Below are 27,673 nucleotides of genomic sequence, written 5' to 3' on the forward strand. Positions count from 1 at the left end.
CAGGCACTCCAGAGTTCATGGCTCCGGAAATGTACGAGGAGCACTACGATGAAGCCGTGGACGTCTATGCCTTCGGCATGTGTATGCTCGAGATGGCCACCTCAGAATATCCCTACTCCGAATGTCAGAACGCTGCACAGATTTACCGTAAAGTCACAAGTGTAAGTCCAATTTTCACTTTTTCCAGTTTGTTTTGGGAAACAGGATGTCAAAACCGTGAATGGATCGGAGCATCGGCACGGTGCAGGTTTTTGTTTTATGTGGATGGACAGATATATTTTTACCCTCATCTAACTGAATCTTTGCATTGAAGATGGTCAGAAACGAGCTGTAAATCGAATAAGTCACATATTCTGCAAAAACATACCGTCTCTTGTGCCACCACCTGAGGGATTTCCTTTTCCAGATCAAACTTGAACTCAATGGCTCCACTCTCCTTATACTTCCCTTTCAATTTCTTGTGGTCCTCCACCCACAGTTTCAGGGCGATCGAGGTTTTTCCCCTTCGTATTTACTACATGCGGAATGTCACATGACCAGGAAACAGGTTTTCAGATTTCCTGTGTGTCCTGTGAACATAATACTCTAGTTTAACAACGTGATGAGTTGGAACCAAACTTACTACAACTTGTTTTTCTTTGTGGCTGGTGTCCAAAAGTTAATGCATGGACAGTTTATCATGCTGATATGATACAATCAATTTACGTGAACACGAATGAAGCCCAAACATTGACTACAGTCATTTTTTGGTGTCTCTGTGACGACATTATCTGTTTAAAAAAAAAAAAAGTGACATTGTCAACATTTAAAGTTTGTATTCACCTGAGCTGGTAGGAATCACTTCAATATCTTTTGCCAAATGTGGAAGTAGGTTGTGCGTATATGCTTTACCAGATTAGATATTCGCTGTCACTGTTTGTGCCACCGGGGACCGCTGTTGTACAGTAAAATTCATTCATCCACCCATCCATTTTCTTCGCCGCTTATCCTCACGAGGGTCGCGGGGGAGTGCTGGAGCCCATCCCGGCTGTCAACGAGCAGGAGGGCGAGGCACACCCTGAACTGGTCGCCAGCCAATCGCAGGGCACATAGAGACAAACAGCCGCGCTCACATTCACACCTAGGGGCAATTTGCAGTGTCCAATTAATGTTGCATGTTTTTGGAATGTGGGAGGAAACAGGAGTGCCCGGAGGAAAAGGCGAAGCTCTCTATTTACCAGTCGATCTACGTTCCTATCCTCACCTTGTGGGCATGAGCTGAAAGAACAAGCGGCCGAAATGAGTTTCCTTCGCAGGGTGTCCGGGCTCTCCCTTAGAGATAGGGTGAGAAGCTCGGTCATCCGGGAGGGGCTCAGCGTCGAGCCGGTGGTCCTCCGCATTGAGAGGAGCCAGATGAGGTGGCTGGGGCATCTGATCCGGACGCCTCCCTGGTGAGGTGTTCCGGGCACGTCCCACCGGAAAGAGACCCCGAGGACGACCCAGGACACGCTGGAGAGACTACTGTATGTCTCTCGGCTGGCTCGGGAACGCCTCGGGATCCCTCCGGAAGAGGTGGAAGAAGTGGCTGGGGAAAGGGAAGTCTGGGTATCCCTGCTGAAGTTACTTCCCCCGTGACCCGACCCAGAAAAGCGGTAGATAATGGATGGATAGTTTCTTTGCATTTTTTTTTAATGCTCGGATTTAGTTTGACTTAATGTTGTCGTTTCATGTATTCACTTTGATGTAATTGTTTCCTAGGGAGTCAAGCCAGCCAGTTACAACAAGGTCATGGATCCTGAAATTAAAGAGATTATTGGGGAGTGCATCTGCCAAAAGAGAGAAGAGCGGTAAGCGATTGTCACATAAAGTTCCCACCGATCTCCAAACGCTTTTCGTTTTTTGCGACTTTGAATGCACACCCTGTGCGATATATCGTGTTGCAAATGGACAGTCCGAACTGCTGGGGGACAGTCCCAGAGAAGTGAGCCCAAGTATTGGTCTTGCAAACAGGCAGCACGGGACAGACGACTCCAACTGCCGGGATGTTTTTGTCGGCCTTTCGGTTACGCTCGCACCTCGAACCGGGAATCGGTGTCTTGAAGGTCAACAGAAAAAATGTTTCCATTTTTGCGGCCGAGTGTGAAGTTGTTTGTATATTCTGACAGATACACCATCAAAGACCTCCTGAACCACGCCTTCTTTGCCGAGGACACAGGGGTGAGGGTGGAGCTTGCTGAGGAGGATGATGGGCAAAAGACCTCGATCGCCCTGAAACTGTGGGTGGAGGACCACAAGAAGTTGAAAGGGAAGTACAAGGAGAGTGGAGCCATTGAGTTCACGTTTGATCTGGAAAAGGAAATCCCTGAGGTGGTGGCACAAGAGATGGTATGTTTTTTTTTCTGGAATATGTGAAATATTTCATTTACAGCTCGTTTTTGACCATCTCCTCTGAAAGAGATAGACGCACCAAATGTTGTGACTTTTTGAGCTCGGTATTGACGCACAATAACAACGATAACCAAAAATCTGTGTCGTGCTCTGCCTTTCTTTCAGGTGGATTCTGGATTCTTCCATGACAGCGACGTTAAGAGCGTAGGAAAATCCATTCGGGATCGGGTGGCGCTGATCAAATGGAGAAGAGAAAGAACTGCGTCGGCCGCTAACCGGATGGACGGCGGACACGGGATCCAGATGGCGACTTGTCAGGGCGCGCCCTCGAGGGAAGCGCATGCCGGGCACCCGACCGAGGTTGACGCTGAGCAGCACAACCAACAACGTACTCCGCCGGCCAGTTTCACCTCAGTGACGTGTAAGCCCCTCTTGCCGTCTGTAGATGTAAAACGTGGGCGGTTGTTAGAGACAAGCTGCTCACGTGTACCTTGGATCTCGGGTCAGGGCATCATTGTGGTCTCTTTGTTTTAAAGCCAGCCAAATGAATACTCGTATTAATGGCAGTATAGTCCGATACATTTTTTTCGTATGGTCTCAGGTGTTTATTGGCCTTTGACTTTTTTTTTTTTTTTTTTTTTTTGTGATTGCGTGATATTGTGTCTCTGTAGCAGACAGCACTTTTGACAGTGGAAAGGGCTCCACCGTGTACTCGGACTCCCACAGCAGCCAGCAGAGTGTCCTCTATCAGTCCCTCCTGGAGCCCATCACTATGGCAACACAGCAGGTTTGTATTTAGAGCATACACATCCGGGCTGAGTCTGTTCATGAAGATGTGTTAAAAAAAAAAAAAAAAAAATCCTTACAAGTGCCAACCGCCTTTCTTTTCATAGATATCAACCCGTTAACACGGTTTGTTCATTCTCGCTGTGCGGTGAAAACGTGGTATTGCAATTTATTTTTCTATGAAACAAAAAAAAAAAACTTTGAATGAATGTTATTGGATCCTTTCACAGGCCTCAACAAAAGTTGATTAACATTTTGTTAAGGCGTCACTTGTCTCGATCATGACTCTTCATAGTTGCATTTCCTTGGCTATACTTAGATCAACCGTTTGTTGACAGCAATAAAGCAGTAAATGGATCTTTCCGGTCCTGACTTTTCGGAATAATATGACAAAGTTGACGATAATAATAAAAGAAGACGAGCATGCGAAGTACAAAGTGAGCTGCATCTTTGTCTTTAGGGGTGATTGACCTTTCCAAAGCTCAGTGGTTAGAGCACTGGTTTGGTAAACCAGGGGTTGTGGGTTCGTATCCCACTGGGGCCTCCACTCCCTGAGAAGGGTTGCGTCAGGAAGGGCATCCGACGTAAAAATTGTGCCAAACATATATGTGCGTTCATCTGAGATGACACGCTGTGGCGACCCCGAAAGGGACAAGCCGGAAGTAACCTCCAACCTTTCCAAACTCTCCCCAAACTATTTCAATTTTACTTACATGGTGAAATTACTTTTCGTGTTTGTCCTTGCATTTAGAAAAACAAGGGCCACAGTTGCCAGTGCACTTTTCAACCATTTATCAATTGCCAGGAGAACTGTAACAACAATACATAACATAACGAGCACATTCATACAGCTCATACCCAGACTTTCACAAGGAGACTAACCCTTACTGGGCCGCATATCTTAAAGGCGCGTCCATGATTTTAACATATACACACTACAATACGTATTTTCTTTGCCTTTGTTGGTAGCAATGTGTTCAAATAGGTTTACACTGCGTTTAAAAAACATGTATGAACAAGTATAAATGTGTTGTAAGGCAAAATCTATTTTTTTTTTTAAATATGGTCTATATCTTGGATCACCTTAGCTCATCACCTCGTGTCTTGGACACTCTATGAAGAGACGGGCAGAGGTGTCAACCCATCTCCACTTGTGGGTGATTTGGCTCTGAAGTTCTGAGTAAGATGCCTGTCCCACAGTGAGAAAATTCTCCTGCCAGAACTTCAAGCCACTTCAGGACATTAAGTTCGAGTGGAGAATGTTCGGCACCTCTATTGTTGAGGCGACCCACAAGACGTGTCCGTAATGTAGTTGCTGCCTCTCGTGGCTGCAATCTCCAAACCGGTTGGTGGGGAACAGCAATAAGGGCTCCAGCTCCTATTGAGCATTTTTGGCTTGTGGGACTCTGGAGACAGCTGATGAGTACTGGCAGGCTAAGTGGAATGTAGCTGTAGTCGTTGCTCAGGCAACCATCCAGAATCTCAGGAGGGGGAAGCAGTGCATTGGCAACACTGTACAGTTGGGATTGGATACGCCTGACTTTCTCATTGTCATTCGTGTAGTGAGTTGGTGGGTAAGAGGGTGAGACTTCCCCAATTCCACCGGCACGCCTTCCCTTGAGGAAGCACAGTCTGAGAAGTCAGAGGGGTGGTTAAAAAGGTCCTCAGTGGCAGGGCCCCAGCGCTGGATGAGATCAGCCCGGGGTCCCTAAAGATTCTGGATGTTGTGGGACTGTCCGAGTTGATATGCATCTGCAACATCGTATGGGCTTCGGGGACAGTGTCTCTGAATTGGCAGTCCAGGTTGGCAGTCCTTTATATGAAGGGAGACTAGAGGACATGTTATAACTACAGATCGATTACAACCCTCAGCCTCTCTGTTCAGGTCTTTTCTGGGGTGCTGGTTAGGTTGAAGCTCAGATTCAGAGGAGCAGTGTGGTTTTTGTCCTGGCCCTCGAACAGTTAACCAGCTTGAACCCTCTGCAGGGTTCTGGAGCGTGTATGGGAGTTGACCCAGTGAGTCTACGTATGCTTTGTGGACTTTGAGATGTTCGACCATCTCTCTCTAGGATTTTCATGGAGGGTTCTCCGGGAATGTGGGATAGCAAACCCCCTAATACAGGCTGTTTTGTCCCTGTACAATCATTGGACTCAATCACTGGACGCCCGCACGACTGCCCTTCATCTCTGATTGTTATTCACCTTTAGCGATATAATTTATACGCGCCGCCAAGGCGTTGAAAGAGTCCGGATTTGTGCCTCGGTATTCCGTCTCAACTTTCTGGAGATGATGTGGTTTTTTGTTGGCTTCAACAAGCTGCAATATTAGCAGGTTGCAGCTGAATTTAAACTGATTCGGAAGAGAATCAGAGCCTCCAAATATGAGACCATGGTTCTTAGACGGAAAAGGGTGGAGTACTCTCTCCGGGTCAGATATGAGACCCTGTCCCAAGTGGAGCAGTTCAAGTATCTGGAGGTCTTGTTCACAAATGAGGAAAGAATCAAGCGGTGGAACAAACGATAGATTGGTGCAGGTTTTGCAGTGATGTGTACTTTCCATCAGACTGTCGTGGTGAAGATGGAGTCGAGGTGTAAGGTGAGGCCTTCAATTTATCAGTCAATCTACATTCCTCACCTGTGGCCATGAGATGTGGGTCATGAACGTAAGAGCCAGATCACTGTTACAAGGGTCCAAAAAACGAGTTTCCTCTGCTGTATGTCCAGACTCTCCCTTAAAGATGGGGTGAGAAGTCAGTCATCTGGGACGATGTAGAGGCGCTGTTCCTCTGCATAGAGAGAATCCAGATGAGGTGGCTCTGCCATGTCTCACTGAGAAGAGACCGTGGGGACAACCCAGAACATACTGGAGACAGTGTCTGCTGGCTGGTTTGGGGATGCTTAGGGATCACTCAGAAGAGATTTGGCTGGGAAGAGGGAAGAAGTCTGGCCTTCCCTCTTAAAACTGCTGCGCTGTGACCAGACCCCACATAAGTGGAATTTAATGGATGGCCGGATATATAGTTGATTTTCATCTTCTGTACAGCGGGTGGGTCCAGAATTTATCTACCACGGTGAATGGGAGTTTACCCCCCCCCCCCTTGTATCCATTTGATGTTCTTTCGTGGTTGTTGTTCTGATAATCTTGACAGTAAGTGAAACATATGAGCAAACGCGTCATATCTAAGGACCATCGTGTCAAAGTTTGCATTTCTGGTTTTCAACACTATTTAGACATGGTATCATTTATTCAGTTTGGCTTTGCAAAATGTTTTTCCCTTGTGACCTGCTAATAACGATGAACTTGTTTTGCCTTTTGGGTTGCTTCTCGATTAGTGCCAGCGCTGTGTAAATTTTCTGACAGATCGACCTCACTCCTGTGAGACGGGTGAAGTGTGGGGGCCGGTGCTGAGCCCGGAACTCTGTACTCATTTTGGAGTCGCAGCCCGCAGAGGAAGTGCTCCTGTTATTGATGGTTACCAAGTAGACCCCGTACCTCAAGACGGTGCCTTGAAACTCTCTCTGACATCTGCCAGTCCCTACCCCTTAGTGATAGAAAAACCTTGGGAACATCACTCGGACACTGAAGGTGCCAGTCCGTCTCGAGTTGCTCACCCCTTGTTATTTGACAGTACGGGAGACCCATGCATTGCTCCTTCATCAGCGGCTTCCAACGGGAATGTGACACTGTCTGTGTCAAGGGGCCGTGGACAGTCTGACATCAGCGGTCTCCACAGTTTAATGTGTCATCATAGCAACCACCATCGGGGAGGGATGCGGCGCCTTGTCTCTTCTGTCTTGCCACGCTGTCTGTGCGATTGCAAACCCAGATCATCCTCAGTTGAAACAATCCTTATGCCTGCTTTAGGACATCTTAAACATTCAAGTGATTGTTCAGATTTTCTTCTGCTGCGAAAGTCCTTGTTAAATATAATGCATCAAAAAGGAGCACCATGTCGTACTGCGTCCGCACAGCACGCCTCCGCTCACTCCTCGGCGAGCCCAACGTTACTGGAGATGGGAACCTGTCGAATCATCTACCGATGGCCAGTTTGTGTGGAGGAAATCAACCTGTCTGTGGCTGTGAGGACTCATCCTTTGACAGTGCAATGGGAGTGGTAGGTTGAAATAGACTGATTTCTCCCTGGAACTCCTATCCTCCACCATGGTCCCGCTTCTTGCCTAGGCGCCTCCAGCTGAGCTTCATTTTCAAAATGATAAGCCTGCTAATACCGACGAATGGTTTGTTGTTGATCCTCGAACAGGCAACATCTCCCTGAACATTAACTTGCACCATTTTTCTCTAGAATCGACACAAAATAACAGCTTTCCATTTTGTTTTCACGGCCCAGTGTTACAGAGCCCTTCCTCGTGAAGTACTGTGAAATCCTCTTTTTTATTAATAAATTGATCCTTTTGATAGTTTTGCTTTTTCTCCTAATTTTTAGCTTGCTTGCATTGTCCTTAGATACTCAAGTTCACAATTGTATTGAAGAAATTACCATTCTAATAACATTGAAATGACCTCACCTTGTTTATGTGTCTGTAGGCCAGTTCTGTGGGTCACCAGAATCAAGCAGCAGAGCTCACATCTCAACAATACCTCCAGCCTGGACACAGTTACCCTTCTCCGCCATACTCGTGTCAGCTCAACGGCGCAAAACTATGTCAGGATAGTTCATGCTCAGTCACCCCCCATCCTTCAGCTAGTGGTTGTTACCCACCTCCTGGTATTTCAGCAGCAACTGGGCCACAACATGCTGTCCATTGCTACCAGACGCAAGTTCACCAACCACAGCAAGCGACTTTGAACTGTGTTGCTTCAGTCCAGCAGCAGACTTACACTGCGTCAGGTTATCCGTCACAGACGACAGCTGCCATGACGGCTTTAAGAGCACAGCAACCGGAAAGTTCTGCCTGCTCAACTCTGACAGCCGTAGCGCAGTGTCATTTGGGAAACACTTCCACGGGCGCTGTGCTGCTTCCACCTGGCACCCAACCGAGTCTGAGCTCTTCAACGTCCGTACATAATAGCCACCAGTTAGCGGTTCAACAAGAGCACCAACGATGCTTGATGGCAAATGTTCAAGGCAGTGCACAGCAAAGACAAAACGGGATGCAGACTTGCAGTCAGACGCAACTCCAGTATGACCACGAGGCAGTGCAAAGCGTACACCAACAAGTGACACAGCCTATTCTCCATCGTCAAAGTCTTCAGTCTGCTGGCCAGTGTCAGGAAGTGCTCAGCCAGCAAAGCCAGCATCCCCCGCAGATGGCGGTTCCACAATTGAGACAGGATCTATCCCAGTCTGAGGTCCAACAGGACCAGACGGTAACTACAAATCAACAGTGTTGTACTGTTAGCGTACCCGATGTCAGGTTTACACATTCTGCCGTCAATACCGTTCCCGCTCAGAATCAGTACCTGTCTGGGCAGTCATTCACTACGCCACAGACCAACGGCGGAATTTCACAGGTGCCGACTCGAAGTCTTTTGGACTCTTTGCAACATAGCCAAGCTACTCAGATGAGTAAAGAGGTGACTTATCTGATCTTTTTCCATTAGTTCCATCGGTGCCGAAAACGGCGACTGTCAATAGTAATCCAAATCCAGGGAGTCCTCGGGTTAAGACTTTCTCGACATAAGACGTTTCGATGATACAACACCCGTCCCCCATCCACCATTTTTTCTGGCTATTGCTTGTCCGTGTTTGAGCGTCGGGAGTATCTTCGCATTTTTCGCCCTCCTTTTGAGACATTATTTTGCTCCAAAGAAGAAAACCGTGTCTGCAGCCAAAAGAACATCTATTACCATGGAGATGAAGCTCAAGATAAACACCACCAAGGCTTCAGTCGGTCGACCGTGGTGACAATTATTAAAGACAAAGCCCGTAATTTAGCGCATCTGAAGGGTTCCCGTTTCTATGTCGGACACAATTATCTTTGATACTTGTCGAGATGGAGAGGGTTGAGGACCGGGTTCCTTCGCAATAGCCTTCTTCTTCTCCTTCCACCTCTCAGCAGTCTTGTTTATTTCAAGACTTAGTTTTTATAAAGCAGTTTGATGTAAATTCTGTCTTTAATGGTGGAATCCGACTTAAGTCGAAATTCGAGTTAAGTCGCTACTGTAGGAACGGATCTCAGTCGGAGACCGAAGACTCCCCGTATGTTTATACTGTACTATTTTCTATCTCCCTTTATATACAGTAAATCATCACCGAAATGCGTAAATTACTTAGCTCATGTAGCACCTGTGTACAAATTAGGAGTTTTTTAGCGCTTGCAGCAATAAATGGATTAATTGACACCAAATGGATTATCAAATTGACAACTATTTTGAAGAATAATTGAGTCATTGTTTAATTTACAATTTTTAATTGTCCAAATCCCATAATTTCAGCACCTCAAAATGTTTTCCTTTCAGCAATAATATTTTCAAGTTTCTGTATGCCTTAATGAAAGTAGTTTACTTACACATGACTACAAAAACTCTTTTGGGTAAATTGTATTTTTTTTTCCAACTGATATAGGACAAATTTTCCATTGTTTAATCTGAAAACGGCATTTGTTCCTTTTGTTCAGGTCAGGTTTTTATGCCAGGGTGTTCACAGTTTATCAATTTAATTTTAAAAATGCTGGTCAATGAAGCTGGCTGGGTGTTGGCTTCTGACCTGAACTAACGCTGAATTTAGACGGTGAATTTCAGACAGGGAATTGTTGCCAGTTGAATCTCAGGACACTGAAAATATTCCGTTTTAATTTTAAAGTTTGAATTTTGTTTTTTTTTTTTTTTTAAGATGGCGAATTTAACATTGAAAAGTTAAACTGAAATACAGCTATTGAAAATGTGGTCACTTTGAAATCATGTGAATATTACAACGTGGCATTTATAATTCAAATCCTGGTGGCACAAATTTACTTCCATATATGTATAACAACTTTATAGAAAAATGATAATTTTTATAGTCGTGAGGGGGGGGCAATTGTTTTCTTCTTGCTGGGGGGGGGGGGGGCATGACAGAAAATAATTGAGAAGCACTGCTCTAAACCAACAATAGCTGTACAAACACGTGGCCGTTGTTGACCTGTGATCTGCTTTTACTTTGGAAAACAAAGATTGACATTTTTCGCATGTTCTTAACCAAACCAGAAACTAAAATCATAATCGTTTATTTTCTATACTGTCAATTTGAAATAAAGTCCTATTTTTGAATGAAGGCATGGAAATAATGTGGGGAAAAAATAAGAATCCGATTGGTCACCCTAAAATAAGAGCTTAAATAATTATTTTAAACTTTAGTTGCCGCCCTTAAGCTCCATTGGTTCTTGTTATTTTATTAGTTGAGGCCTTAGATTTGTACTGTTTAACTCTGTCGGATGTGATGGAACCTCCTTCCACAGTCTTCTTCTTGGTTTCGTTCTTGTTCTGTAGAGTATGTCACTGGTCGGAAAAGACGGGTTGAATCAGGGACCGAATCCTCCCCACCCAACGTGCAGTTTGACGGCCCAGACAATGTGTGTTCAGCAGCCAGCAGCTGAAGCAGACGTCCGTCTGCAGCAGCAGCAGCAGCAGCATCAGCCGCTGCATATTTCAGCCTCGCTACCGCACCCTTCGCACTCGTCCAAGGTAATCTACCCGTTTCATGTTGTTCCTCTCCTGTTCCTTGCGTATTGATTCTGTCTTTCTAATCCAGACTGAATTATAGCGTTAACCTAAAACAAAGTCACCGTGTTGCTTTTTTTTTTCTTCTTTCGACAATGTTTTTCCTCCTTCCGTCCTCTTTCCTTTCTCCTTGACTTTCCTTCGCAGTACCCCTCTGTCCAGGTGACCGCGGCTGTTACTGACCGTGACTCCTCCTACCCTCACCCGCCCGCCGCCCCTCACTCTTCGGCGTCGTCTTCCCTTGACCGTGTCTTCCTTTCCCCCGGATGCACGCTTCCCACAGCTCCTCCCGTCGCGCCACTTTCCCCGATTCACGTCGAAAACGTGTTCGTCTCGTCCGTCCCGGCGTCGCTCAAACCTCCCGCGTTGCCCGTGCTGTGTCAAATGTCATTGCAAGCGTCTCCGAACGATCCGGTCGCTGTCGCCCTGCGGCACGGTGTCCGAGACGATGGCGGTTACACGGAACCTTCATTTGTATCCCCTCCGACCGCGCATCCCGTGTGCACACACGCGACCCTCTCGGCCAACACGCAACCGCCCACAAACGGGAGCGCTCTTATGCAGGTAAATATGTTGGCTGTATCTAAGTGCTGAACTTCACCGTGGAGGTGTAGACTGAAAAATACGATCTGTGCGTGCTTGAGTTTGAATCGGCTAGAAGCGGTTTTCAATTTATTATATATATTTTTTCCATTGATCTACATGTTGTTCCTTTTAATATAGTATATTACATGATATAGCAATATTGTACACAGTCGTGAGTTGTTGTTTTTTTTTCTTTTCAAGCACGTCCCTCAACAGATAATGGCCACCCACCCCGAACTTGTCCAGATAGCCCTTCTCACGCAGCCTGCACACTTCTCCACACTTGACCAGAACGGCTCGGACCAAGGCGCGGTTGTCAGCATCGACCAATCAGGAAAGAAGGAAATCCAGAGCCAGATTCCACCTCTTCAGCTCTCTGAGTCTCAGAGGCCATCTTCTGCATCTGCAAGTTCCAGTCTGATACCGCAACAGTTCGCTGCTGTCACGGGAGACGGAGGTCTAACTGAGGCAAATACAGAGGTAAATATGTGGATTTTTCCTCACAAATCTTTGATTCTTCTTTGCAACTGGTCTTCGCCAGATCGTCGCAACTCATGCCCCGTTCCTGCACTCCCGTATCTCTGATCGTAAACCCGTGTGTACCGACCTCCGCCTGTTCTCCGACCGACACCGTAGGGCTGACTCCCTAAATTTACAAATATGACTCGCAGCTGAACTTTGAAGTTTATCTTATTGCAGTTTTACATATCATTTATGAGGATGGAGCTGCCAGGTAAAAGAGCGAGAGGAAAACTAAAGAGAAGGTTGATGGATGTTGTGAGGGAAGATATGATGGCAGTTGGGGCTAGAGAGGAAGATGCAGGAGATAGGCTGCGATGGAAAAAGATGACACGCTGTGGCAACCCCTAAACGGGACAAGCCGAAAGGAAAAGAAGAAGATTTATACAATCGCGTGGATTATCAGATTTAAGACACAGTCCGCAAAATTCATCCGTGAAAGGTCCCTGTCAAGAAGTACCGAAATGGTCTTCGAGGCAGGAAGTGTTGAAATCCACAAACCAGGATCGCCAATTATGTTCCATTGGCACGTGCAAGGTTTGTCGAATTTCAACTGTAAAGGGTCCACGGGTAGGATCAGTAACAGTTCTTAGGTACAGGAGAGTCATCCAATGATTCTTGTGTTTTTGGGGGTGACAGTGGAGGTCTTGAAGCATGCGAGAAACGAGTTGTTCACCATACATTTAGAAAGGAACTGAATTTTGACACCTGGGCATGAGACATTGGACATCAAGGCAGAACATTTTGGGCCATGTACTTTCCAAATTGTTTAAAATACCTAAGCCGAGACATGCTAGCTCATGTGCAATAGTCCCTGCTGTGAATTGAAATGAAGTTGATACACTCGAGACGTTTTCGCACTGTACTTGCTCAGTGTGGCAGGTCTGCATGGCGCAGAGCTCAAGGTGCAACGTTATCTATATTTGGAAGTGCTGATGTAGCAGACTGCAAGAAAGTCGGGAGGATTTCTTTGTTGGTACATCGCACCTCCGCGATATGTATTGGTCCTTGTCGTTGGAAGAAAAACCCTTGGCTGTACTTATTTTATTAAGGAGGATGAGGTGGATATCAGTGTCGAGCCGCTACTCCTCAGCATTGAGAGGAGCCAGATGAGGTGGCTGGGGGATCTGATTCGGATGCCTTCCTGGTGAGGTGTTCCGGGCACGTCCCACCGGAAAGAGACCCCGAGGACGACCCAGGACACGCTGAAGAGACTATGTCTCTCGGGCTGGCTTGGGAACACCTCGGGATCCCTCCAGAAGAGCTGGGAGAAGTGGCTGGGGAAAGGGAAGTCTGGGTATCCCTGCTGAAGCTACTTCCCCCGTGATCTGACCGGGAAAAGCGGTAGATAATGGATGGATGGATGCATTCGTTAATAATTTCATGGTAGGATGTCATGATTCTGCCGGTCCAGCCCGGGCTGTGCGGGTTGACTCCGGACCCAGGGGACGACTGGTGTTTGCCAGATCGTCGCAACTCATGCCCCGTTCCTGCACTCCCGTATCTCTGTTCGTAAACCCGTGTGTACCGACCTCTGGCTGTTCTCCGACTGACCCCCGTAGGCCTGACTCCTTTGACACTCCTGCCTTCTTTGATCGATCTCACATGTACCGACTCCTGCCTGCCCGCGGACCTACTCTCTCTCTACGCCCGACGTCCTGACCACCGCTGCTGCACTTGACTGTCTACCTGATCCCCAACTTTGGAGCCAATAAACACTTTTCCCGAACTACCTTTGCATCTCCGGAGTCCTGCATTTGGGTCCTCCCTCCGTACCGTTGGGCCGTAACACAGCATCTCAGAATTTTACTCATTTTAAAATTCCACACATAACTCGTTGAAGTGTCTTTTATTTCGAACACGTTCTGCAGAGACATCTCAGTATCTCATTGTGCCATTGTCCCAAAATTTGAGCTTGTGGGACGCTGCATTTATTATGATTTCCTCCATTTCCCCCTTGCTGATTACAGTCGAAGTCCATTAAAATAGCACTCGGAAATTACTCCGCTAAACCCTTTGCTGTTGGAGCTGCTTTCTGACTTCATGGCAACACGGGAAAACGGAAAAAAAAATCCAATGGGGCATTGCGTCAAACGCCCTCTTGCCTTGCGGCGACACAACTCCGCATTCCTCGGTCCTGTTCCCTCAGCACACACGCAATGAATGGGTTAGTTGACGGCGCGCTGCCAAGTGCAGGATGAAAAGACCTTAGTCGTTATTTTTTCTGGGAGTTCATCTCTTCTTTTTCTGTATTTTCTCCTGTCCGTAGGATCAAGCTGCAGAAAAGCACACTGCTGGACAAAGCTATGACAGGTACCAACCAGTTTCCTTCTTGGGTCTTATTTGCTAGTTACATGCCAGCGATTATCAAATTTCCTTTCACACCAGCGCAATTACAGACATCTTGCGTTATTCTTCGATTAAAACCGACAACATCAAGAGATGTTTTCCCTATTATTCCACTTCTCTGTGTTCTCCTTCACAGTAGCGTCAACTCTGATGCCACATCAGGGAAAGAGATGAGCGATGGCTACGAGGGGACGCATGGAGGCAAAGGCCAGGGTAAAATCCGCAAGCACCACCGCAGGTCGACGCGCACTCGTTCCCGCCAAGAGAAGATCGGCCGTCCGAAGCTCAGTATGCTAAACGTGCGTTGGCCAAAATTCTTGGAATAGCGACGGGTCGGTTCAACAATAACTGTTGTGTGTAATTGGAAAGGTGACCCCCCGGCTCTGATTACAGGTATGCAACACGGGAGACAAGATGGTGGAGTGCCAACTAGAAACGCACAATCACAAAATGGTCACGTTTAAATTTGACCTGGACGGAGATGCGCCGGAAGAGATCGCCACGTACATGGTATGCAGGGACGGGCATCATCCTGTACATCGATCCACCAAGTCTATGTGCTAATTCATGGGGACATACCCATCCATATTCTTAGCCGCTTATCCTCACAAGGGTCAGGGGGAGTGCTTGGAGAGCCTATCCCAGCTGTCAACGGGCAGGAGGCGGGGTACACCCTGAACTGGTCGCCACCCAATCGCAGGGCGCATTGAGACAAACTGTCGCACTCACATTCACACCTACGGGCAATTTTAGAGTGTCCAATTCATGTCGCATGTTTTTTTGGGATTGTGGGAGGAAACCCGAGTGCCCGGAGAAAAGCCACGCAGGCAGGGGGAGAATATGCAAACTCCACACGGGCGGGTCCGGGACCTCAGAACTGTGAGGTCAACGCTTTACCAGCCGCCTTGGGGACATATTATTGGACTTCCCCTCAGAAATGGGCTAAAATATATTTATTCACCTTTATTAATTCATGTCAAGTGATATTTCAAATAATTGATTATTAATATCGGCACGGTGGTCGAGCTGGTAACGCATCAGCCTCACAGATCTGAGGACTCTCGTTCGATCCCGGCCCCGCCTGTGTGGAGTTTGCATGTTCTCCCCGTGCCTGCGTTTCCTCCCACATCCCAAAAACATGCGACATTAATTGGACGCACTAAATTGCCAATAGGTGTGATTGTGAGTGCGGCTGTTTGTCTCGATGTGTCCTGCGATTGGCTGGCGACCAGTCCCGCCCGTTGACTGCTGGCAAATAAAATGGATGGATGGAATATTAATATGAACGATAAAAAAAAATTATTCATGCAAACTATTTTACATAAATATTTTAACTTTTTTTTTTTTTTTTTACCTGATCTCTAAAGCGGCTGGTTAAATTGTTCATTTTGAAATCCAAACTGACCCTTGAGCACAAATTTTCACCCAAACCTCATGCACAAGCTGTTTTCACAGGGCGAAATACTTCCTTTTAATTAAAATGATAAGATATGAACCCATCAAATTCTACATTTTCATTGAGTCGCAGAACATATTTGTTGGATTGTATTAAAAAATAATAATAATCATAATTTTTTTTAATCCTTTTACGGTCCATCCCCTTTAGGTGGAGAATGATTTCATCCTCCCCTTAGAGAAAGAAGTGTTCATTGAGCAGCTCAAGGACATCGTCGACAAGGCCGAGGACTTGCTGAGCGAAGACACCGAGGCGGAGCGGAACTCGGACCAGGCAAGCAGTCCCCCGAGTGAAGGGGCTGGCGCGATGGTCGTTGAGGTGAGGCAGGAACTGCCGCCATGTAACTCTGACGGTTTGTTTTTGCGTAGGCCAGATAGGCGAAAATGGACTCGTTTCAATATGGTTCTATATCACGGCACAGTGGTGCAACACAGTCCTGAGGAGCGCAGTTCAAATCCCGTCCCCGCTTGGGTGGAGTTTGCATGTTTTCCCTGGTGTCGACGTGGGTTTTCCCCGGGCACTCCAGTTTCACTCCCACATCCCAAAAACATGCGTTCATCGGAGCTTCTCTATTTCCCCTGGGTGTAATTGTGAGTCCGGGTGTTGTCCGTCTCGCGTGGATGTGTCCCGCGATTGGTTGGCGACCAGTTCAGGGTGTACCCCGCCTCCTGCCCAATGATTGGCTCCATCACTCGCGCTGCCTGTAAAATCACACCAGAGCAATGAATGCGACTAACTTCTCCATGAAGGATGTCTTGAAGCTGACGTTGCAAAAAAATAAAATAAAATAAAATAGAAGGCTTTTGTACAAAGTATTAAATCTATGCCAGTTTGCATATTCAATTAACTTTTACCTGCAATTTCACATTAATACACATAACTTAATTTCTGATCTCATTTGTTCTGCTTTCTTTGTACGTATCGATTACTTGGGTTGTCCCCATAATCTGGTGCAAATTTTCATGTCAATAGCATCTTTGGAAATATATATATATATATATATATATATATATACATACTGTATATATAGATAGTGGGGAAAAAAACGTTGTGTTCAATACTTATTTCAGCCGTTATGTAAAGTTTATAGCCTGTTTCTTTGAACACATTCTCCTTTTTAGGGAATGAAGTCTTGTGTCCACGGCACCCCACAGCTGGTCTACCAACAAAATGGTGAGACAAGTTACCGTTTGCTCTGGAAGAATTTAGACTCGGGTTTTTAGTTTTTTGTTTTCTGATCTAATAAAATAATAACGCACCCATGTATTTGCACTCTCATAATCCTTTATGGGTACGGTGTCCAAATGAACTTCTTTGTATAGCATTGGAACTAAGATTTCAAGATGTGAAGTGAGTGAGTCCAGGTTGCTCCGCTTGATTTCAACTGATATAAAGCGCGGCCTTTGTGAGGATCAGCGGCTCAGATAATGAACGGATGGACGAAGAGGCTTGAAATAGTTGCCCAGGCCTCGCAGCATCATGCTTACGGGATTATGCCGTTGTGCTCGCCGTTATTGACACCTATTCAGTTGAAATTCAAAAAAATTAAATGTGGAATATCTCCTGAAGAAAATGAATCAAGTGTAGCAACATTTTTCTAATGAGAACTTTTCTGATATGAACACGAAAACAAGAAACAAAACAATATTTTATAGATAGATGAAACAAAAATAGAGCTTTTTAGCGATGCGCGCACAGTATGATTACAGACGGCGCGACCAAGTCCTGAAGAAAATCAGTTAAGCGTGGTGGAGGATTCATAATGCTGTGGGGCTGCTTTGCTAGATGTGGTACTTGAGGCCTTTGCTGTATCACAAATATCGTGAAATTAGAAAATTATCAAGAGATTTTTAGAGTGAAACGTCTTACCCAGTTTTTGTCAAAACGATTTGAGGCGAAGATCACGGGTGCTCCACCCAGACAAAGACCCAAAGCGCAAAAACCACAAGCACATAAAATTGTTCGCAGGCTGCCAAAGGGTGTGCAACCAAAAAATGAGGACCGGGTGCCAATATTGCTCCATATCCCCTTTTCAATTTTTTTTTTCTTTGAAATTACAATATCCAAGTTGGAAAATAACATTTGTTTTTATTTATGATTTAATTAAAAGATCCTGATGACGCAAGTTTGGCACATTTCCGTTTATTTCTGAAGATATGATATAGAAGCGGGGTGTGGGCCACGTACGGCCTCGGTAGATGTCAAGTGGGCCGGACTGTTAAAATTATTCCATACTCTGCTATGAATAACCAAAATATCATGTCTTTCCTTTGTTTTGGTGTAAAGAAGCACAAGAACAGAAGAAGGAAAATGTTGAAATTTAATGAACGTTCTTTTTTTACAAAACATTTAATGAAACTCCTCAGATTTCCTTTGACAAATGTGTAATTTATTTTTATCATTCACAAATATGCATTGCAACTGATCCCACCGATTGGACAAAATCACAAAACTTTAACAATTTCTATTGTAAAATATAGTAATGCACTTTAAGATTAAACGAGATTTATTAAGAAAGGAATTTTTAAACCATTTCCACGTGCATATGAAATCTAAATTTAATCCCTGCCTACGTCTTACAAATTTTGGCCAGTGCTATTAAATGTGTAAAAGTATTCACATGTCCTGTAAATATGTAAACTTCATATGTGAAACACATACAATACATTTTGAAAATCTCATGGAGTTGCATTTACAGTAGAATTCTACCATATTTTTTTTTTGTAGTGAAGTTGCTGACTAACATTAAATTGCACATTTTTTTTTAATCACCACAGTAAGCATTCATCTTCAGAGTGATATATATATATTTTTTTTTTAATGCAAACAACGTTTTAAAGACTTTAGTCTAGTCTGGACTTGTTTTTTTTCCCTGATACTTGGCATCTTTTGGCCTGTACAAGCGCATGCTGTTGTCTTCTTCTCTTATCGAAACACTTAAATTATCCTGCGCGCCTGATCCAACCTCCTTGCGGGCCGGTTCTGGCCCGCGGGCCGTATGTTTGACATTGCTGATATAGATATGTTATAGAGGTTTCAAAACATTCAGGGGTGGCAATAACGGTGAGGGCAAATGTAACAGTTTATTTTTCCCCTTCGCTCTCAAAAAGATTTGAAAACCGGATTGAGCTGTGCAGGTTTTTTGGTGGGAAAAGTTTTGAAATTATAACTTGGTCTCCATTTTGATGTCACAAAAATGGTACTCGAGCAGGGGTGCATAGACATCTTATGAGCACTGTTCCTCCATTCTTTCTTTGACAGTCCTTCACACCGGCAAGCGCTGGTTCATCATCTGTCCAGTGGCCGAGATTCCGGTCCAAGACCAAGACCGGACTCCATCGCGCAGCTCGACAGACAGAGGTACAGCCGCCGAGTAATAATTATCCCTTCAGATCTCGCCGTTAAAACGTTTCTCCTCATTACATATTGACTTTCTGTCATCTGCAATCATTTGTGCTGGATTGTTGTTCTGGGAGGGCAGATGCAGTGTGCTTTTGTGCGGTTTTTCCGGGGCGGGGGCAGTTACGTAAGTGGGAGCCTCCACAGCGGTGCACGGAAGCAATGAAAGCATGATTGATACTCTGGTCGACAGATCTTGATGTGAAGACGTGAAACGATGGAATAGTGACTAACACAAGGACTCAAACCCTCTTTAGCTCAGCCCTTGACTAACCCTTTCCTTTTTACATTTTTCAGAATGCCAAAAATCAGCCTCGCTGTCCGCAAAAGCCATCAGCAACACTCCTCCGGTATCCACCGCCCTCCCATCGTTGCCTTCACATGGCCCCTCGCCCGTGCCGCTGCAGCGTCAAGACCAAAACGCCAGCGGAGCCCGTTTCCAGCCGCCGGAGTCCAACGTCACCCAAGAATCAAACAGCGCTGCGGGCGCTGGCCAGAAGGACAGCCTCGCTGTCGAAGAAGCTTGCATCTCGGCTGTTTCCATAGTAAGCGACATCCCGTGCTGCGCTTTCATGCCGCCGGTCTCCCTGGATGTGAATACGTTTGAGAAGGTGGAGGTCGGCGCTTCGGCCACCCAAACTAATTCGAATCAAAAGGCCAGTCCAAGCCGAGAGCTCCCCCTACAGCGGGCCGCGGTGGTGCTCCAGCAACCCTATCCCGCACCTATTCCGCCGGCATCCGTCGCCTCCCAACCTCAGAGTCCGGCGCATCAGACCTCTGTCCCGCCAGGGCCCCCGCAGTCGACGAGCGGGGGCCCCGGGGAGTCGGACGGCGAGGGGCCGCGCCGGGTGGAGTTCGCCGATCGCACGATCAAGACTTTGGACGAGAAGCTGAGGAATCTGCTGTACCAGGAGCACGCGCATTCCCAGCCCTGCGGCGCCACGGCCGACCCGCAGACCTCGGAAGCGGTCGGCTCGACATCCGTCTTGGATAACCACAGCAGTGAGGGGCCACCGCCCAAGAAACAAGGGGAGCCATTGGTAATTGTGTGCTCATCTGCACAATATGTGTGTGATTGTGAAGCTTCACTACATGACATGCAGTATTGACTGACTTTTGTGATCTATTGAGAAGGCAATACATCAATTTACTCTCAACGTCTTCTGCTTGTAGGGCATATATGTTGAATATTGTGCATAATCATTTCTTTTCCTCTTAGCCTCAGATTCCTGAAAGCCCAGATTGTGCAAGGGCTCTAAATGACTGCGATTTGGCAGGTACGTAATATTTAAGGGTCAAGTGTCATCCCTATATATATATATATATATATATTATATATATATATATAATATATATATATATATATATTGAAATGAAAAATACATATAAGATTATTCACTTCAATGTCGACACAAAAAAATAAATAGGAGACAGCGCGTCATTCGACATCCAAGTGGCACAGTCCGTGACGTCACCCCGGACATTTGTCATTGAAATCACGCTTTGGCCCCCTACTGTGGGACACGAAGAAACAACAACGGAGTGAAGTGACCGGGGCAATATTACCCTATCGTTTCGAGCCATATTTAGATGATATGCGGATCACGGTCAAACCACCTCCCCGCCCGATCCGCCTCCATGCGGCGGTGATAAAAACAACACCGCCCGCGAGCGATGACGACGCCATGACCAAACTGCCTCCCCGTCCAATCCACATCCGCGGCGGAGATGAACCACCCCGGCCGGCTCGGCCTTGTCGGCAAGGCCGGTGGCCGTCCTTCTGCGGCTGCTGCACGGAAGCCTTCCGATGCGCACATCGACACATTTAGCACCCCTGACTTATGGGTTACGCCCACCCAACTATTTTTTTGTTTGTTTTTTTTAGTAGCTATAGACACACCTACCTGTCATTTGGAACCCACAAAGCTCTCGTCATTTGCACCCGTGCAATCCATTTTTCACGACGAAAATGCAACGAGCCGGCATTTTGGCTAACACGAAGGAACAACGAGCTACCTTCCCGCAGGTAAAACTAAGACCGAAACGAGCCCACTTGAGTGCGCGACCGCCTCCAACGTCACTTCCTGCTTCTTGTCAAAAACAAATCCCTCGAGAGGATTTTCATGGCAGCAGTCACAAAAACCCATATATGTCAAAATCATGTTTTGTGGTGGGGGGAAAAAAACGGATGGGTCCATACCGGCTGCCGTTTTTTCATGACTAACATATTAAAAATAATCAATTTCATGACACTTGACCTTTAAATGTTTGATGCATTTTCCCCTCTTTGTCTCAATCTTACTACAATTGCACGTTTCTTTCCGGGTCCTGTAGCTGTGGATGGAAACTCGAACCGGGGACTGGTGACTGTCAGTACTGATTCGCACAACTCAACAAGCGGTTTTCAAGTGAGTATGAATTCATCATTCATCCAATGTTTGTCATTTAGTGCCTGATTAAATCTCATATTAGGTGAAGATGCTCACTGACAAGTGTGTGATTGAAACTTTGGAAATGTCTTCCTTTCAGATGAGACCCACGGCACCAAACGTCCTTCGTCACGTGGACAAAAGCAACAGCAACCGCAGCACCTTGTCGGATTTTCCCAGCGAGTCACAAAGCCGAAGTGGCGTTCCAGATAGAAACGACAAGGGCTACATTACCGCTAGCCGCTCCTCAGCCGATCCCGAAAGTACGGGTGCATCCCGGCTCCGTTCTAGCAACCGATTCTCCGCGCCGCCAAACTTCTATCACGCCACCCCCGGGTCCAGCTCCGATGTCACACCGCAGCATCTGCCCCGCGCCGTCACCATCAGCGCTCCGACACATCACCGCTCCCGCCACCCGTCACGCTTCCAGTCCGACTCCGCCGACGAGGACAGCAGCGGCAGCAAAGCTCTTCCGCCGGGTCGCCTCGACGCCCCGGCTCACGGCGGGAGTGACCTCGTGAAGAGGGCGGTGGCCTTTCTGAAGCGCTCCGGTCGGAGCAAAAGCGAGCAGAGCTCTGATTCGCCGAGCCGACAGCCGTTGGAAATGAACGGTTACGCCGCTTCGCCTTTGACCGGACACGTGCAATCTTCTTGCATTAGTAGTGACAACGACTCTGAATTTGAGGATGCAGACATGAAGAAGGAACTCCAGAAGCTGCGGGAAAAGTAAAGTAACGGACACACCAACACTCACTGAACACATTTAATTTTGATTATTTATTTCTGTTAAAATAAAATAATAACAAAAGACAATTAACTAAAATACATTGCAAAAAAATTACAAAGACAAGCAAACTTTGCGTACTGTTGGGACAAACTGCGTGAAATCCTGTCGGGACCCCACATTCCCCCCCAAAATATTCGAATTCTAATCTGTGGTCTTGACGAAGCAATCTTCTGCAAATTGAGCTATGTTTTTCAATATTTTTGGGCAGGCACATGAAGGAGATATCGGAACTGCAGGCGTTCCAGAGAAGTGAAATCGAGCGTCTGTACCAAGAGGTCGGAAAATCTCTGCCCCCCAACGTGGGCCTGCTGCACGCCGCCCCGCCCAGCGGCCGTCGGCGTAGGACCAGCAAACACAAAGTGAAGGCGGGAAAATTGCTCAATCCAATGGTGCAGCAGCTCAAAAGCAATCTCACCACCACATCGGAGAGAAAAGGTGTGTGGCTTTTGCAATTGTCATACCGGATCACGCGGGCGGCACCGAAAAGCGTCATCGTGTCGTTTTGCCTTCTTCCCCATCTCATCGCACCAAGGCGAAAGCTCTTGCAGTTCGTCCGGATCCCCCTCGAAAAGCTCGGCCGTGTCGGACTGCTCCGCCCACTTCAGCGGCAGCTCCGGCTCCAACGATAAACGGAGCACAAGCGCGGATCCGGTCCACACCCAGCAGCCTTGCTCCTCGAAAGGCTCCTTCTCCTCGGACAGCATCTCGGCCGGCCAACACGCTGATGGGACGACAAAGTTGGCAAACCAAGGTAAACGCCGCAGGGCGCGTACGTTCGGTACAGCCTGCATTAGCTGTAGTGTTGTCTTTACCGGTACCACACTGAAAGCATCTTGATTTAAACAAATTCAGAAATATTTTGAATAACAAATGAGCCAACAGCTTCCGTTCAAAACGTTGCTTCGTTTTTTTTTTTTTTTGCCACAACTTGTGTGTTCTGATTTACAAAGTAGGTCGATAACTGCCCACTCTTTGAGTAGTTCTTAATTTAATGTGTTTGATGCAATATCCAGGGATGAGAATTTTCCGCCGAATTTCCGACTTTTTCAGACCAAAATGACCGTTCTCGAGATAAGCGCAAATCCGTTGAGAAAATTTCAGGGGGCTAGGGTATCGTGCGCCTGGTGGGCTCCGAGCTGCAAGTTCAGCTTAGCGCGACTATCATATGCCGTTCTAACTTGCTCGGTAGTGTAAATATTTGCATTTTGCGACATAATCATTAAAACTTGTTTGCGGCAGATTACTCCATTGGACAACAGAGTTATACAGTATAACGATCCAATCGTGTTGGCGGTTAATCGAGTTGCACCACTGCCATGGACGTGTTTTCTCGGTTCTCAGAAATCGCGGTGGAACTTGTTAGTTAGCCAAGTAATGGCGCGAACTGAGCGACGGCGTGTTCAAAGTTTTACGATGGCAAAAGTGTTAGAAAAAAAGGATGAAGATCGAGCAAACTATTCATCGAAAAGGTAATTTTTATTCACATTGTTCTAAAAACTTGTGCTTCATCTCTACACTGTACTAATTCTATGAATAATAATTCTATGACTGCATATCAAAAGGAAAATATAATGGTGTATCCATATTAAACAGTGAAAGAGATTGAAAATTCATTCTGAAGTTTTGGCTTATTTGTAATGTGCTTCAAATAAGATACAATAATTCAAGCAGTGAAGAAATGAAACTGATATTTCAATTTTTGCTGTCCTGGTAGAGCACCAAACAAAAACGGTTAAATTCAGTGTCGATATTAATGGTTTTGGGGCTAACAAATTGGTAAAATCGCTTCCAGGGGCTTCGCCCCCTGCCCCTGCCCCTGCCACTTTTCAGACTTTTTTCTCATTTGGCATTCTCATCCCTGAATATCAGTTGAGCTTGTCGAGATTGCCAGATGGATGCATACATTTACGTAAATCTCAAATTTCCAGATTGAGTTGTTTTTTTTTTTTTTTTTTTTTTAATAGAGCTTGTGCACATGACGTCACCATTTTCACGGCACCATATTGGAGGTCAAAAAGGGCTGCTCGACATTGAACCCAAAGACAATATTTACCATATCCAAGACCTGTTGTGCTGTTGGTTGTCACAACAGACGAGACCGATGTTCAAAGAGATCATTCTCTGGAATAGCATATGAAAATACCAGAAAATATCGATGGATTTCGCCAATTAAACGTGACGGATGGTGCCCCGCCAAAATACGATCGCTTCATTTTAGATATGAATTATTCTTCTCAATCTCAAATTAGCAAAAAGTATTTATAATGCCAAGTGGGCTTATTTGAGAACACTGCGTGTTAAAAAAAAAAAAAAAAAAAAAAGTCTGTCGCAGAGGTTTACGGAGGTTAATGTGTGGCCGCAATCGCTTCCGTGTACGTTCCATGGAGACTCCATCCTCTTTTTGTTTTTCAATCATAGTTAATGAATGCGAGTTTGTGTAAAACCAGGGGTCATTTATTGAAATATTGGTATTTGTATTGAATACTAGCTGAAAGGATTGATGGATTCCGGCAAAGCTTAACGTGTAGCCGAATATGCCTCCGCATTCGCGAGCCGTCAACCGGCCACTATGTGGGATTTCTTCCTGTTGCGAGCAGATCCAACAGCAAAGTATTCGTAGGCGTCCAAACTTTCATACGTTTCCGTGTAAATCTCGACGACTTACTCACCAGATCCATGTGTATCCAGTTGTCCAAGACAAGCGGAAGCGAATTAATAGTCCTATTTTTTTTTATTGGCGAAAACATCGATTTCGGCATTAAATACGGGTCCTGTGTGCCAAGTTTATCAAATTTTTCCACGTACCGTCGTTTATTTTCACCTTCTAAATGTCTGACGGTATCCGACAAGACGCTGGGCGTCGCGCTACCAGACATATTTCCGTCTCGTCTTCAACCGACTTAGCATCGAGGAATGCTTAGCTTGACCGGCAATATGGCGACGTAAACAAAAGTCACGTGATTTTATGACGTATGTGCACGAGCTCTATACTGGTCTGGCCCACTTGAGATCAAATTGGGGGGGCGAAGTGGAGTGAAAAAAAAAAAAAAAACGAGTGTGATGGCCAGAGTAAGGCTGTCTGTCCGCGAGCATTTGCAGGTGTCTTTTCAAACGGGCATGAATTTATTATATTTGTGTAGAGACTTGCATATTTTGCGTGCGACCGTGCTACCGATCTGAGTTTTAGTCAAATATCACCTCACGTTCGAGCCACCACTGCTAGTTTCCCGTGCCGGCCGTGTCATTGATGCCAAAAAACTCGTGGTTGGCGACACATCGACGTCAATCTATTAACGGTCGTCGCGCAGCGCTTAAGTTGACGCATCAACTCGTCTATGAAATTCCTTGTGGTTAGGTAATCGATGGAATTGAATAAGTCAAGTTATGTCTGGCTTAAATCCTTTTTCCCCTGGACTGCGTATGCTCCCAAATTTCAGTGGCACAAAAAAAATCAGGCGTAAATGAAATGCACAATACTTGGCTTGCAGACGGTCACAAGTGCCGACGTCCCGTTAAACCAGTCGCGGTTGTTGTTTTTGTTCCCATCCGTCAGTGGCGTTGACTTCCTGTTGGCATCATTTGCGAGTGCTGCTTTTGTGATTTGTGGGGTTTCTCATCAGTATCTCTGTGCCCTTTTTTTCAAAGTGTCTCTCTTTGTTTCTTCTCTTCTTCCCTCTTATATTCATTTATACAGGCTGGACGGTTTACCACCAAACGTCAGAGAGAGTCACCTTTAAATCTAGTAGCAAACCACGCACTAGATTCCTCAGTGGACCCGTGTCTCTGTCCATCTGTTTGTATTTGTTCCTTTCTATTTTCCCCACTCTTTCATCCCCACAATCTTTTATTTCACCCCCCAAACTGCCGATCAACGAAAAATGACTTTGGTAGGCAGTCATCCGACATTTATCAACCGTCCTCACACTCTGTACGCCCAGTTTATGTTGATCTGTACAGCAGTGGAGTAAAGCCAGAAAAATGTTTACATTTTTTTCCCCCCAAAAAATGATTCTGGAAAAAAAAAAAAAAAAAATCACACGAGCGAGAGATCTCAGAATGTGAAGCATGTGCCGCTAGAAAATGTTTTCTTTTCCATTTTCATATGGGCCTATACGGTCGGCTACATTTCTGTCACCGGGCTTTGCAATCTTGACACAAAAGTTGACAAAAAATTAGATTAAGGATAAAAAGCTTAGTTCATAAAACCGCAATTCGGTCACTGTGATTTGACGTGCACGCGCCGTCGCACTCGCAAATCTGCGCAGTCGAAACGAAAGCACGAAAAAAATCACGCGTGTAAAATTTGCTACGAGTAGAAATACATAGATGTTGAAAAACGTCGCTTATTTTGCCGTCTTGACCAATGTTCTCTCGAAGCTGCGCAATTGCGCACTCTCGCCGCACACGAAAACCAATCCAGCGCAGTGAACCTCAGCCTACTTCTACTCCCTAGTTTACCTGACACCGCCCCCCCTCCTCTCTTAAAGGGGTACGCTCATAATTACAAACGGAAAACACGCACCCGCAACTTTATATCCGCGGGCACGACTGGTGGACCACACTCGTAACTTTGTATTCGCTCTTAAAGGAGTACGCTCATAATTACAAACGGAAAACACGCACCCGCAACTTTATATCCGCGGGCACGACTGGTGGACCACACTCGTAACTTTGTATTCGCTCTTAAAGGAGTACGCTCATAATTACAAACGGAAAACACGCACCCGCAACTTTATATCCCCGGGCACGACTGGTGGACCACACTCGTAACTTTATATCCGCGGGCATGACCGAGCACACCCGTGCATTTTTCAAATTTTTTATGGATATTACAAAATCAAGATGGATGTAGATATTAATGGAAAATCCACATAAATTACGTGTGAATGTAGTGAAATGATGTTAGCGATTTATTAAAAAAAAAAAAAAAGCCATCAATTGAGGATAAGTTTTAATATTGTTACATCCAAGCAAGATCATTCTAAATCAGTGCTGAGATTGTCCGGCAATTATTAATTATCTTATTAATCTTTGGTAAAAAAATGATTGGATTGAGAAAAGATATTAGCTCACTTTCCCCAAATTCTTTGCCCGTATAGATTGCTGATAATTAGGAAGTTGTTAGTGTGTATGTATTTCCATAATATTTTTACAAATTAGCTCAGATGTCGTCTAAATCGATACATAACGGGCCGTGAGCATCTTGATGTTAGCGATTTATTAAAAAAAAAAAAAAAAAAAAAGCCATCAATTGAGGATAAGTTTTAATATTGTTACATCCAAGCAAGATCATTCTAAATCAGTGCTGAGATTGTCCGGCAATTATTAATTATCTT

General features: G+C 45.7%; 1 protein-coding gene across 8 annotated transcripts in view; it reads left to right on the plus strand.

Annotated features, from left to right (window-relative positions):
* Positions 1–27,673, plus strand: part of LOC133514090 (serine/threonine-protein kinase WNK2) — a 54,325-nt gene that overhangs the window by 19,249 nt on the left and 7,403 nt on the right. For 3 of the 8 annotated variants that reach the window (XM_061845398.1, XM_061845407.1, XM_061845454.1), the window contains 22 exons: positions 4–161; positions 1,738–1,826; positions 2,145–2,364; positions 2,533–2,788; positions 3,039–3,154; positions 7,700–8,482; positions 8,567–8,689; positions 10,583–10,777; positions 11,600–11,878; positions 14,187–14,230; positions 14,403–14,565; positions 14,660–14,776; positions 15,873–16,040; positions 16,844–16,895; positions 18,984–19,082; positions 19,419–20,161; positions 20,341–20,398; positions 21,456–21,529; positions 21,651–22,276; positions 22,546–22,772; positions 22,870–23,088; positions 26,032–26,130. In XM_061845398.1, coding sequence (XP_061701382.1) covers positions 4–161; positions 1,738–1,826; positions 2,145–2,364; positions 2,533–2,788; positions 3,039–3,154; positions 7,700–8,482; positions 8,567–8,689; positions 10,583–10,777; positions 11,600–11,878; positions 14,187–14,230; positions 14,403–14,565; positions 14,660–14,776; positions 15,873–16,040; positions 16,844–16,895; positions 18,984–19,082; positions 19,419–20,161; positions 20,341–20,398; positions 21,456–21,529; positions 21,651–22,276; positions 22,546–22,772; positions 22,870–23,088; positions 26,032–26,130 — 4,908 coding nt within the window. The remainder of the gene's footprint in view (positions 1–3; positions 162–1,737; positions 1,827–2,144; positions 2,365–2,532; positions 2,789–3,038; positions 3,155–7,699; positions 8,483–8,566; positions 8,690–10,582; positions 10,778–11,599; positions 11,879–14,186; positions 14,231–14,402; positions 14,566–14,659; positions 14,777–15,872; positions 16,041–16,843; positions 16,896–18,983; positions 19,083–19,418; positions 20,162–20,340; positions 20,399–21,455; positions 21,530–21,650; positions 22,277–22,545; positions 22,773–22,869; positions 23,089–26,031; positions 26,131–27,673) is intronic. The other 5 variants (XM_061845427.1, XM_061845445.1, XM_061845418.1 and 2 more) reach the window with 4 other exon arrangements.

This window comes from Syngnathoides biaculeatus, chromosome 2, assembly GCF_019802595.1.
Source record: "Syngnathoides biaculeatus isolate LvHL_M chromosome 2, ASM1980259v1, whole genome shotgun sequence".
Classification (NCBI taxonomy): Eukaryota; Metazoa; Chordata; class Actinopteri; order Syngnathiformes; family Syngnathidae; genus Syngnathoides; species Syngnathoides biaculeatus.